Raw genomic sequence first — 13,902 nt, forward strand, 5'->3', positions numbered from 1 at the left:
TAGTCTGGTATTTAATATCATACTAGAGATGTGCCCAAGTAGGCTTTTATTTATTTATTTTCTTAAGGGGATAAATTGCACATATTTATGGTGATATTAATAGATTATATTTAAAAAAAAAAAAAAGAAAGAAAGAAAAAGAAGTACAGGTTTACAAAAAGCAAACACAACTTGTAACAGCCACTCAGCCATCATGTCTGCACAGCGCTGCTGTTCCAAGATCCTCAGTAAAATTGCCTCCTCTGGTTTCTTTCTCTCGCAGGATAGTCCGGACATCTCTACAGATGTCTTGTTTATAATCTGTCCCACTTCCAGGACCTCCGAAACGCACGGTTATATACTGAACCACTGCCAGCTGCTCCCATGCGCCTTAGCATGATGCATGCTGTCTCATTAGCACTTCCCAATGACGACATGCTTGTCTGAAGGTTGGTGGTGTCATTGCAGGTTTCCCCCCTGCAGCGCGGGGGTTACAACAGGAGGCGGCTGCCATTCCTACGCACAGCACCGAGTCGTTCCCAGCGACACGTGTTCGGGAGGCAGCAATGGGTAATTTACCAACTGATTCCCTTATCTGAAAGACCCATCCGTCACTAACTGTAGCCACTGGGGCATGAAATTAAAATCACTGTCCTCCCCTGGGGTTCAGAAGGACCAATAACTGCAACGTGCAAGTCACAACACTGTAATTGAGCTAATATACTGATCGGGACCAGAACGGCGGTGCTGAGAACCGCTGCGTTTGCACTTCTGCCCTTATTAAGGAAGCAATTCCAATCAAAATTCCAATCTCCAAGTGGGCAACCCAAGTCACCATAATGAAATTCGACTGCCCTCCCCCCCAAATTTTCTATTGTTTCATGTACAGAAACACCTGTAATCCCTCATTTATTTTTCCCTTCAGAAAATCTGATTGCACAAATTTCCTAAGTAGCCGCTATAATTCATGTTGACTCATTTTGCCTGGTCTTTCTCAATTAAATACCTAGGTTTTTTACTTTTTTGTTTCCTAAAATAAAAAGGTAAAGAAACCAATCTTATGCACCCATATAATAATTTCATTTTCCGATATTTTTGTCTTCAAATTTCATGCCTCCCATTAAAGTTAACATAGTTGGGATTTTTTAAATCTACTAATTCATACTTGAGGAAAACTCTGATGTTATAAAAAACTACATGCTTCTTCATTGAAAGATGACATGACTTTACTTGCACACGAGGAAGTGATCTACTCTGCCATGGTTGCATTTGGTATACGGTAACAATAACTGATAATTAAGAGCATAAATTAGCTTTCTGTCTTGCTTTACCCAAATGCTTGATTTTTTACTGCAGCCAAATATTCTTTGTATCCAGGTGATTTTTTGTACAACTTACGCTGCTCTCTATTTGCAACTTATTAATTAGAATATGATATTTCTTTTCCCCATGCCTGGCACGTACATGGCGACTAGTCTGCTACAAAAGAGAGTCTGAATGCACTTTTTAATCCAAGAAAAATGCACAGGATACTTCAGCAGAATCAGTTCTCATAAACATAACTGGTTTAAAATTCCCACCATCTACAATCCCATTCCTGCCATTTATTGACCTTCAGGACAGTAATTTCCTTGCTCGATAGCTGTCACGGTTTATGCAAACACTGTAGACAAACAACGCCCCGCACCGCAAAGAACATCCTATACTGCAACAGTAATAGCATTTCTCATAATCTCCGTTGCATCTATTATTTATATAGCGCTATCAATGTGCATGGCTCCTTTCCAACTAATCAAAAGTGAAGGTCCTTCCCCAATAGTTTAACAATCCAAACGCAGCTTTTAACAGCTCAAGATTTCAGTCAAGTTTCCATCCTCGTGACAACTCTTTGTATTGAATTAAAAACATCCTGAATACGCCCTTTCGTAGATTCACACTCAACGGGAGACTAAAAAATGGAGAGTAGGGAAGAAAAGGATTTTTATTCTTACAGTGATGGATAAAGGGAATTCAGGAGTGACAGGAGAGAGAGAAGAAAGACATAGAGAAGTGGAAAGAAAAGTCTGGCTTTAGTGCCCTCTTTTCCTCTTTAACTTCCTCACCGTTTCAAACCATCTCAACATGGAGAGCGACGGGCCTGAAACCTTCTCAACAAATCTTTCTGAACTTGGGTATGGGTCACCTAAGCCTGGATACATTAAAAAGCTTATGCCCAGCTCTTGCCTTAGGATGCCAGCAAGTCAGCCTTCCCCTCTGTCTTGGAGTCGCACCTACCTGAGATGGAGTACGTCGTATCCAGATTAAAAAAACGAGGAAACATACTGTGACTGTAACCAAGACGAATCCTGGACATGAGTCACAGCTCAGCTGTATGAAACACAACTGCATTTTTGCTAGGTTTGGGTAGTCAGAATCTTAACAAGCTCCTTCTACCTTTCACCAGGCAAAACTGGACCTGAAAACACCGGCTGGCTCTAACAGGCAGCCGGGCAACGATGTCATCTCGTGTCACACTCCTACCATCTATGACATCAAAAGGCAGGATCAGACCCTGCCCAACTGGTCTCGGGGCATGAAATACAACAGAGCAAAGAGACAGTAGCTGCAAATCGCACAGTAAGGCAGCAGAGAGGATACAGAGCTTCACTGCAGAGCAGGAGGACTCCCAACCCACTACGGGAAAAGTCATTTTCCTCACATTTTCTTGCGATTTCGCAGTTGGTCTAATAAAAGGTATCATTTTGGAACTGAGTTCTAGTTTTTTGTATGTCTTCTCCTCTCAGACCAACACAGCTACCAAGTACGCACCTACTCTAAGTCTGCACTTGCTAGAGCTTCTTTGTTCAGCAGCTGGATTTACCTTCTGCTTGCTTCCTGATGATGTAGCTGTAACATGCTCCTTTTCAATACTATAGCAAAGGGTGAGACTTGTTGACTTGAAGAAAGAAGGGTCTTGGGGGAAGATACTGAATTTCTACTTAAAAACCCTCTAACCACCTAATCACAGAAGACAGTGAAAGACCCACTTGACACTTCCTGATAGTGTGGGATTGTTTTCTACTGTACATTTTCCAATGTGTTTACCTAGCCTGGATTAAGAGGCTCAAACAACGGGCTGGCCACCACTTTCTTTGGGAGATTACTCTGCATTCCTGGATCACCTGTTTCAACCTATCAACTCCCTTGTGAAAGCTTGGTGCAGGCTCTTCAAAGCCCCCCCCGGCAAAGGAAGTGGACAGGAAGAACGAAGGGGGACAAGGACACAACTGGCCCTGGAGACAGCGAGGAGGACAGCTACAGGATCAGCAGCAGTGGAAGCGACAGCAACAAGGACTGTGAATGCACCGAGAAGGGAAACCCCAAGTCAGGGCCTGGACTAAGGGCCTGCGTTTGGGTTAGGGAAGGGCAGAGGGTGGGTGCATAGGGGCAGTTATTGTAACAGGTGCACGGGTTTCTTAAGGTGAGATGGAAGTCTGTGATAGAGGATGTGTATATATCTCTCTACAGAAATATTTTAATAAATAAAAACAATGTGAAAGCTGTTGAGATTTGGGTGAATTCTTAGTAGCACATTGCCCATTTTGCCAATTTGCCTCACTGCTTTGGATTCCTGCTGGTGATTAACTGCCCGGCACAATCATCAACAGATACAGCTCTTGGGTTGTGCCTCATTGTCGGCTTCTGTAAAAGCAGGCGCAGAACCAAGAGCTACCTACCTGCTCCTAGAAGGATCAGCTCGCCAGTGGGAGGCAGCGCCAGAAGTCCTGGGGAGCCAGTCAATTCTAGTTTTGTGGAGAAGAGTAGAAGGGGCTCAGAAACTCATGTGTGCTCCTGCCCTCATTTCGAAGCCTTGCTGCCAGTGCTGACAAACACGACCATACCAAGATCAGGAGCAATTCTTACTAGGGCTTGCACTCTCTATTGCAAGCTGGGATAGCCGTCCTGGATCATACAAACCTGCCCACTTCTGTGCTAAACCAATCTGCCACGTGTAGAAGCATCTCAGATGGTGTCTGAGAACTCGTTTTTCTCAGGATACAACCACATCACTTTAAGAAGTATACTCCGGCCATATGGTTTTTCAGTCCAGCATGAAATACCTTTCACTGAAAACTGGGCACCTTCTCGTGAATGTTATTAATTCACTTAAAATAAATCATTAAAAAATCCCTTCACCAGCTCTGCTAAGCCCTCAAATACATTAACTGCTGTCACTCATAAATGCCTCAAGACAATCTCTGAAGGCTTTGCAGTGGTGTACTACTTAGCCAGCAGTTCATAGTGTTCAGTGGAGAACCATTCGGTGACAAAAGTACAAGTTAGATAAAACAGGGCAGGCAAACAGAAATGTAAAGACAGCAGGTTATTTCAGAATTTAAAAAATTGATGCGTTCAAAATGTTCACAACTCTTATCACTCAACCCAGGAAAGCAACAATTACAGAAACCAAAAGATGTCCTCTGGGATACACTGCCCCACACTTTTCCTCCATCAGGATTGCGTCGCTGTGGGCTCTCCGCAAAGAAACTTGAGGTTCATCCCTCCCAAGCCGTTGCAGCCTACAAAAAAGCTCTTCACAAAGGAGGCAGCTACAAATTTAAGTTGGTCTGAGAAAGGATTCTGAGAATCTTCCACAGCTTTTAATCCCTGAGCACCATACTCCCATTATATGGTAACTAGGGCTGTGCGAAGCTTCAGTCCCCGATTTGATTCGGCGGAGATTCGGCCCAATTCAGTGGCCGAATCTCCGAATTTGAATCGAATCAGAGGACCTTTTAATCTCTCTGAATCAAATCGGAACCCTCCAAATCGATTCCGAAAGATTCAGAGATTCGGTCATAGACACAGCTTCAAATGTTTTCTCTACATACCTCAAGGTACCAGGTGGCTGGTGAACGCTGTGATGCAGGGACACATGAAGCATCCCACAGAAGTGCGAGGGGTTCCCCAGCATGCTCGGGAGCAGACCCAGGGGTGGAGCAGAAGCACTTCCGGTCCACTTCTGGGTCCGCGGGGGAGCACGTGGGGGGCCTCCTGCACCCCCCTCCCAGCTCAGTGACTCGTGCCTCCTGGGTCTGGGGGGGGCACCTGAGGTCCCCCATGGCCGATCACCGAGCTGGGAGGCATAAGGAGGCCCCCCGGAGCATTCCCCAGCTGACCCGGAAGAGGATTGGAAGCATTTCTGGTCCCCTTGCAGTTTGCTGCCAAGCACATGGATGGCTCCCACACACTTTGGTGGGACGCTCCATGCGCCCCAGCACTGCGGCAATCATGAGCCATGCCTGGTACCTCGAGGTATGTAGAAAAAACATGTAAAGCTATGTCTGTGTCTGAATCGCCAATTCTCTGAATCAGCGTTGAACCTTCAGATTCGGATTCAGCCAAATTGAATCAGGGACAGTGATCCGAATCAACAAACTGAATCACTGTCCCCGATTTGGGACGAATCTGAATCTGAACTGAATACAACCCACTTCACACACCCGTAATGGTAACCATTAGCTGGGAAGTGCAGCCCAGGTGTACCAATTGCCAAAATTAACATACCACAAGGGTCTGCAAGCTGCTTGGTGAAGTATGCATACAGCTAAACAGAAGCAAAGTTATAGTGGAGAGCTACTTTAGTTGATCTACTTGTTTTTTAGTACTTGTGACCTTTCAAGACATAGCTAAAGACATCATAACTCCTACAATTCTCTCACCTATGCTTAACCGCTCCCCCAAACCAAGAGTCCAGAAGTTGTTTCTGAACAATGCCTAGGTCAACACGACAAGCAAGCACCTGCCACTAAGTTATCCTCATTGTTGTGACACATCCTTATGAATCTGTATCACACTTCCAGTTAATTTGTTTCCACCATCAAACTTCATCAGCAGAGTTTCAGTGACTCTTACACAGAAGTAAGAGAGGCTTTTGCATAGAAAAACAACTACTGATTTCTAAGAATATTTTATCTTAAATGCTGCTGTTATGTTAGAAGCAAAGAGTGAATTTTTATGAGATGATGAAGTGCAATAAACATGCATTAAAGTTTGGGTCCCCTTGTGTATTTTCTCATGTTCTGAATACCACAAAACACATCAAAGTAATAAAAAAACAACAAATGAATATAGTTCAACTTTAGAAAATCTTTTATCAAAATCTTTTATCTTTTATGAAAAATTTATACCAATGCTACCAACTATGAAGGATTCATTCCTTGAAGGCATGTCCTCATTAATAAGTCATCCAGATTCTTAAAAGTACAAGGAAGAAAGTTCAGCAATCTTGCTTTTATCTGGCTGAACCCAATCTTTAAAAATGGCAGAGACTGCCCTCAGCTTATTCATATGCATGTCTCAGTTTTTGTATAACCAAAGAACATACATGAAGTGATTTGCTCAAAATCCCATGTGGCAGATCAGTGAGAGAGGGATAACATCTCGGGTCTCCTGACACCACACCGGGGGAGCCCAACTCCCTGAACTATACCACCTCTCCCAAAAGCAAAGGTTTTATTTATGGCTAAAACTTAGATTAAAGTAATATGCTCTTTTTTTCCAAGGGCACTTACATCCTGTAGGAGTTTCTCTAAGTTTTCCTGAAGTTCATAAAAATACCGGGAAGTAATAAGTCCGTCACGCGATTTATCCAGGCAGTCTCTGGCTAGCTCAATGACTTGATGATGAATGAAGCTTAAGACCCCATCTGCTAATTGCAGCACATTCTCAGGAGCATTAGAAGCAATAAACTCAGCCAGCCGTTCCTCCATCTGTGCCGTGGCCTAAAAGCAACAAAGAATAAGTATAGCACATAAACGTTTTATTTTTTCTCTCCTGAAATGTAAATATGAATAACAAGGTGTTCAACTGAGGTACCATTTTCAGTGCTAAAACATATTAGCATCAAAGAACTATAATAAAGTTCAGCGATATTACAATTCTACAGCAAAAAGGCTACAAACCAAATGTAACAGTTACAAGAACATTTTAATGAACTTTTAACAAATAAAATGTCATAGTTGCCATCAAAAATCGAAGTGTCAGCATTGGGGTTCCATGTACAACCTCAGCTTCAATTCTGTAACACCACCCGGGGTTCACAGAATTGGGACACCAGTTTACTATGCAATTTTACAAACTTTTCACACCCTTGCCTAAATTTGAAAAAAATCACAAGTGAGAGATGCATGCACACAGTATAACTGAGCTCATGGGAGAAATTTAAGACCCATATATCATCACCAGTAATAACTGCAAGGTGAGAAGGATACAGGATTTTACCACTTCATGAAACAAAGTTCTCTCTGCACTAAAACTTCTACTATTGGTGCAGCAGCAACTGTAGAAAATTACAGGTCCAGAATTTCAAGGTTTCCGAAGAATCCATAATAAATGCCTGGGTAGACACAATGTGCTCTATTCACCTCAACAGAAATGCTAAATTTGTAATCTGATTCTTCAAATTTGAGTTTAATCATTTTTACCTATTTTTACTGCTGGTCATTTTAATGTTCCAGTAATGTGCTATTTAAAATCCAAGCCACTTTCCTAACGCTTCCAGGTGCCAAAATGCCCAAACTCTTCTCCTATACAACTGCCAAAGCCTCCAAAGCATCCTGAAAAGTTTCTCAAATAAAGTTTTGCATTCATTTCAATATGAAGTTATGTAGCACACTAAAAATGAATGTGTTTGGAGCAACATAAAATAAATTAAAGAGGGGATTAGGGTAAGGATTACACAATTCATTTTCACATTTTATTGATTTTTAAAGTGTAGCAAACTGTTGCCGAATCTCCAGGTTCCCAGCAACTGAGTGCCCAGAACACAGGTGTCATGAAGCAGCATGTAAGTCGGTCTTGCTGCAGACAGTGCAGGGACCTTGGCCTTAATAAACAGCTACGTAAGGAAGAACAGGAGATAATTGTATGTCAGAAACATGTGACAAGAGCTGGGCCCTGAACAAAAGAGTTCCTCTCTTCACACACATTCACTGTACCAATAAAACAGGGGAAGGGAAGAGAAAGTTAGAAAGTAGGAAACACAAACATCTCTTGCCAGAATGTGTTTCAAAGCTTTCTATCAGCAGGATGGAAATATCCATTCTGTTGTCTCCACTGTAAGAACAATGTGGGAAATAGAGAGGATGACCATGTTCATGAATCCTCACCAAACCACTCAGTTTAAAAACCATATGCAAAAGACTATTGAATAGATGCTTGTGAATTAATTCCACAAGATGCAACTCAAGATGTTCACTGAATAAACTGCTCAATAAGACAAACTTGTTCTTACCTTCGGAAACCTTTCTTTGTACACATGATTCATCATTATTATTTCACTGTCAAAGGAAATCGGAGAGCGACCAGGACTGCAGGGAAAAAAAAAAAAGTCGTCATCTATTACCTTTATATAAAGAGCTGAAGAAAAAGAAGGTCAGCTACTACCAACAAGCTGCCCATATCAACCAGGGGCATTACAAAATCATGGCCTTGAATTCACTATAAAAAGGTGTGCTCTTGCATGGAAATCATGTGAAGAAATGCAAGTTGAAAGTTTTCACACGAACTGCCCTGCCAAATTGTACTGAAGCTACAAACGATCCTGTCTTTATTATAACTGCAATGCATGTGATGAAGACAAGGCCCAACAGAGAGAAATTCAAAACCTGACAGCACAGGTTTGTAAATTTATTTTTAATGATTTTATTTTCCCTACAGGAAAAATTCTCAATATTCCCTGCATTACCACAAATTTTCCTTTTGCTCTCCATGGCAACATTCAAAGACCTTGCATGAGAAGAGCTCAATACACTTCTCTCAAACCTGTACTGTAAAAAAGGGAGCATGGGAAAATGAAACAAAGCGGTACGTGCAACTACTTCCTGTTATCAGCAAACTATATGATGTACTAGCATGTATGCAGATGCAGTGTTATTTATTCAATATTATATGTATGTACACACGCATGTCGAGTAATACACATTTTCATGAAAATTCAACTCCCACATTATATATTGCACAATGTCACACACAGAAAAATGGGACACTAAATCTTGACAGACAGAAATCTGCACTTTACAGTGTGAGTATTTTCAAAAGAATGGTTGCCTCTTATTTCATCATGCTTGGTGGTATGTAATGCTCTGACTCATTCCACCATTAGAAAAAGCCAAAGGCTGAATGAGGTAATGCAGATACAAATTCACTGCACACTTAGTTACCTGATTGCCTGCAGCAGGCAATGACTTCATTTTTTTCTGGTTTTATTGTTTTTTATTTTCAAAATAAATTGTGGCTTCTGTTATAACACATTCTGCAATATTTGCTTTTGTCATTTTGAAGAGTACCACGTGTTGCTAAATATTTTCTCTACGTTAACAGATTAAGACAATTATTTCTGTCTTGAATTAAACATATTGAAATGTTTCTTTTGAAGGGTGAAAGATAGCTTTCTGAAAGGAATAAATGTATCCTAAGCTCTGCATGTATTACAGATATCAAGCAATAAATCTATTTGGAGGCAATAACATTCTCTTGGGAATTACATGTTAACAACTGAAAGAAAAATTTAACTCACTAATTTGGGGAAAGCAACAATAACAAATCTCTTACTTACGAGAACCCTCCCTTCCACAAATTCCTTTGTGTCCTGCCTTTATTAATGTATCTCCTTTGCTATAAGTAAATACACTTCAAATTAAATCCTTCACAGAAGACCAGTTATGTTAAAGGAGAAAAAAAATAGACATGGCTATTTTTTAATTCGCCCGATTGAGTTGAAACATATTTCTTTTTAAATTCTTCCTCAAGACAATGGCTGTGTACACACGTTCAAATGACCTTGGCGAATTCTCCCAGGTTTGTTCTCCCAGTAGAAAAACTTAGTTGGAGAAGCCTGAAGAATGCTAAGTTCCTGAAGAGCAGAGAGCTTGTAGTGCTGACACTGAACAGCCGGGGGCCCCTGCGCACACACCTCAGCATGGTCTGCAGGCTCCCTCAGTCTGCCTGGCAACAGATGGCAGCAGTGTGCAGGGCAGACCTGACTAGCTGTATCTTCTTGCAGCACAATGTGGGATTGTGAAGGGTGCATGCTCTGCTCCCTGCTCAGCTAGACTAGTAGGCTAGAAATAGATGTCGCCAATTGATGCAGATCAGCTGTGCCAGACTGCCATGGCAGAGCTGATCTACCTCATTGGGTGAAAAACACATTGCCCCTTGTCCCACCTTTGGTGGTGTGGGACAAGGGATGATGTGATCTCCCCACTGTGGCAGGGGAGGCTCTAGGGAGCTGATGGGGGGCAGCAGTGGTGGGAGGCAGGTGGCAGGGGGTGCAGGCACCACAGAGGAGCAGGCAGCAGGGAGAACAAGTTGAAGGGGGCAAGGGGTGAAGGTCAAGCTGCTCATGTCCTCTCCTGCCCCCCAAACTGCTGCTTTCTCCATTGTAGCAGTGAGGGGCACGGAAAGGAAACTAGGACAACTCTCCAATAACAAATTAATAACTTTTCCATGTATAGCATCTAATTGGGGGGGGGTCATATTAAATTCACAGTCATCTTGGATTCAGGTAAATATGGTACTTCTATCCTTTTTTCCTACAAAGTGTTACAGTCCATCAGGAAAGCCATGTCTTCCCCTCTATTCTTTTGCGGCTGCAATTTTCCTCCCTTTACTTTGAATCCTAATAGCCTTTTCCACTATTCAGAATGTCAGAGCACACAAATGGCAAGGGAAAAGGTCTGGAATCAACTTCCAAATTACCATTCAAAATAAAATCTTCCCAATATAACATGTCAAATTAAATGTCTAATTGACTATGGCAAGATTGTGATGCAATATACTGCGCCATCATTTATGTTCGACTTTAGTCTGGGAAAGTACAGAAGTAATTATATGGATAATTGACTAACCAACCAAAGGCTAGCTGCCAGATATAACTGGTTATTTTACAACACCTATGAGACAGATTACCAGATCTCCCCCCTTCCCCCTGCAAAAAAAAAAATTTGTTTTTAAATCAGTTTTTGCAGATAACTGATACTGAACGTAGCCTGGGGAAAACAAGACTTTTAACACAGTAAAATTAGTGAATTCTAATATTTTTATTAACGTGGCAACTTTCCAAGATGTGGAAACCTTATAAACTTATTAAGGACAATAATTTCACATTTCATATTGGAACAGTCTAAAAATGCCAACTTTTACAAATGAAGATCAAGGAGGTACTTTGTGTGCATGTGTTACATTTTAATGTAAAAGGCCAGGGGGGCTATCTTCTTTTTCCCAGGGGGGAGGGGGAGAAATGTAAGAGATGGTGCTTCTGCTATTTCTGCAAGGTTTTCATGCCACTACAGCAGACACTAGAAGAATACTATCTGTCCCCTCAAGCTCACTGGTGAAATGAAAAACTACCTCTGTTTTACCCTTCTCCCTTTGTGAAATCATGTTTAATAGACCTAAATGGCACATCTCTCCAATAAAGATATCTGGATTTCTGCCTGTCAAAATACAGATATGTGTATCTAAAACTGATGCTATAAATTTAAAAAATAGTAAACAGGCAGCTACTCCGTGGAGTGGCACACATATTAATAAACAAAGCCTTTGAAAACTGGAGTGCAGAAGTGACTAAATGGAAGTGAAATGCATCTCTATATGTAATTTTTCCCTCAGTTTGACAGCTGCACTTATGAGAAAAATGCAGAGGGGCTCAAAACCTATGATCTTCTCTGCTTTGCCCCTCTCAGGAAGAAGGTCTAATGAGGATGTATGCATAACACATTTCTAAAGCTCAGCTTGCTCAGGAAACAATTAAAAGCATATGCCTTCATCTTTTGTCACTGACACTAAAGGGATGCAGTTTTAAAGCCGTAGAGATGTAAGTGCATAAAATAAAAACTCAGAGTCGTATCCTCTGGTGATGCAAGTGCACGGAGGATCACGAAACAAGGACAAAAGGCGCTGACTTCGCAACATTTGATTCTGATTTAGTGGAAACTAATGTGGACAAGCTATCAGTCAGCTGCTGGTACAGACCTGCCCTGCTACAGCGTTGCTTGATGCACCGCATAGATCAGGCCTCAGGGCCCACTCCTGTTTCCAGTGAAGACCACAACTAATTGACTACTCATTTCAATAGGAACAGGCTTGGTCCTTCAACTAAATTTTAGCCACAGACAAGATTCTTTGTAATAAGTCTGTCTGGGGAATTTGTACACCCCTTCAAACTTGCATTATTGAAGAGACGTAACGTAACAGAGTGCTTAGAAAATGCACTGGAGTTCAACAGACCCTCTGGCATGTAGCTTTCGGAAGATGTGTTGTACTTAATGCTTACCGGTGCACTTCTCTGGTTTTGTGCCGCTGATGGATGACTGAATACAAGGACTGCAAAAATATGCAAGTCAAGAAAAGAGTTTTCGACTGAAATTGGCTAATGTAAAGTTTACAGGTATGGCAGAATAAAAAATTACAGAAAAATAATGTTTATTCAATTTATGTCTGCATAATCAAAAGCATACAAAAAGGCAACTACTGTGGCCCTACTGAATTAGGAAACTGGGAGGCAAAATGGGATATTCCATGAATGCTGTAACACAAAAAAACCCCAAAACAAACAAAGAAACAAAACCCCAATTCTTCCGACTGTGACTGTGGTGGCATTGATCCTGCTGCCAATCTCCTTGGTATGAAGAGGAATGTTGGTCCATACCTCTACAGTCAAATGAATTTTATATACATATTTCTTCATTTGTATGTCTCCATGTATTCTTATGTAGGGCTTGTAATCCCATTTATACGTTTGTCATAATCATAACAAGATCTAGCAGGTCACTCATCTGCTTAATGTATTTCCTTTACAGACACCACAGATTATTTGTAGCATATGGAAGAACATTATTTATAGCTTTTTAAAAATAATAACCTCTTTCCCACATTTAGTTATACCAACAGGTTTTTTTTCTTGTGATCTTGTATCATTATTTAATACGTCTAAAAATAAGCAGATAAAAACTTGATCCTAACAAAAAAATTGTTAGAAGCTTTAAGAATTGAATGGAAAAAATACTGTAAGTTACACAAATCAGTAGTACATTCTCATCTGGAGTACAATATTCAGTTTTGGTCAATTTATCTCTAAACAAACTCTATTTCTGCTATATACTTTTTGAGAGGCAACATAAATTATTATGACCACTAGTAGGCCTACATAATAAAAAAGGTTTAGACTGTGTAGTATCCTGAAAAAAGTATAATAAAATTAAAATAGCACTGGGATGCAAGGCAGATAGGAACACCCACTTTTACCTTTTCTCACAAAAGATGATGATCAAGGGGAAAAATAAAAGGCAACAAATTTACAATTTTTTTTTAAAGGATTCTGCTTCATAAAACAAAATATAGAATTAACCTATAGAATTGGCCGCCTTGAGGCAAACAGCTTAGTATGGTTAAAAAGAATTAGACATATAAATAGGGATAACGAAAACTTCCAAAGTTACTTTCAATATACTAAAAGCATGTGTGGGATATAAGCCTTCATGCTTCAGAGCACAAACTAAGTGGGAGATGAGAAAAATGTCCCTGGTGGGCTGGTTATACAGCAATTGTCTGCTCTAGGGCTCAGAAGCTTGTAGTGCTGATCGCTGTCCAGAGGCAAGGTGACAAGGTCAATGAGACTATTCACGGGCTAAAAATTCAGCTTGTGGATAAGTGCTTTGCTGCATCAGGTATGATATCAGCACCTGGTAGGCATGAATCCTGAGGCATGGAGTTGCATCACTATGGTGGGGGGGGAAGCGGGGGCGGGTCCTCTGTTAAAATTTGGTACGCCAGTGTGTTTATTCTCACTTGACAAATCACAATAAATGAATAGGGAAAAAAAAAGGTTACTTATGGGCACTAACGATGCGGCCAAGAGAAGCCCTGATCGCCTGATGGAGG

General features: G+C 41.1%; 1 protein-coding gene across 1 annotated transcript in view; it reads right to left on the reverse strand.

Annotated features, from left to right (window-relative positions):
- MAST2 (microtubule associated serine/threonine kinase 2) overlaps positions 1 to 13,902 on the reverse strand; it is a 242,575-nt gene that overhangs the window by 43,374 nt on the left and 185,299 nt on the right. The window contains exons 8-9 of the mRNA XM_019501382.1: positions 8,255 to 8,330; positions 6,534 to 6,743 (exon numbers count right to left, since the gene is read on the reverse strand). Coding sequence (XP_019356927.1) covers positions 6,534 to 6,743; positions 8,255 to 8,330 — 286 coding nt within the window. The remainder of the gene's footprint in view (positions 1 to 6,533; positions 6,744 to 8,254; positions 8,331 to 13,902) is intronic.

The sequence above is a fragment of the Gavialis gangeticus genome, unplaced genomic scaffold (genome assembly GCF_001723915.1).
Source record: "Gavialis gangeticus isolate Ggan-Ray unplaced genomic scaffold, GavGan_comp1, whole genome shotgun sequence".
Taxonomy (NCBI): domain Eukaryota; kingdom Metazoa; phylum Chordata; order Crocodylia; family Gavialidae; genus Gavialis; species Gavialis gangeticus.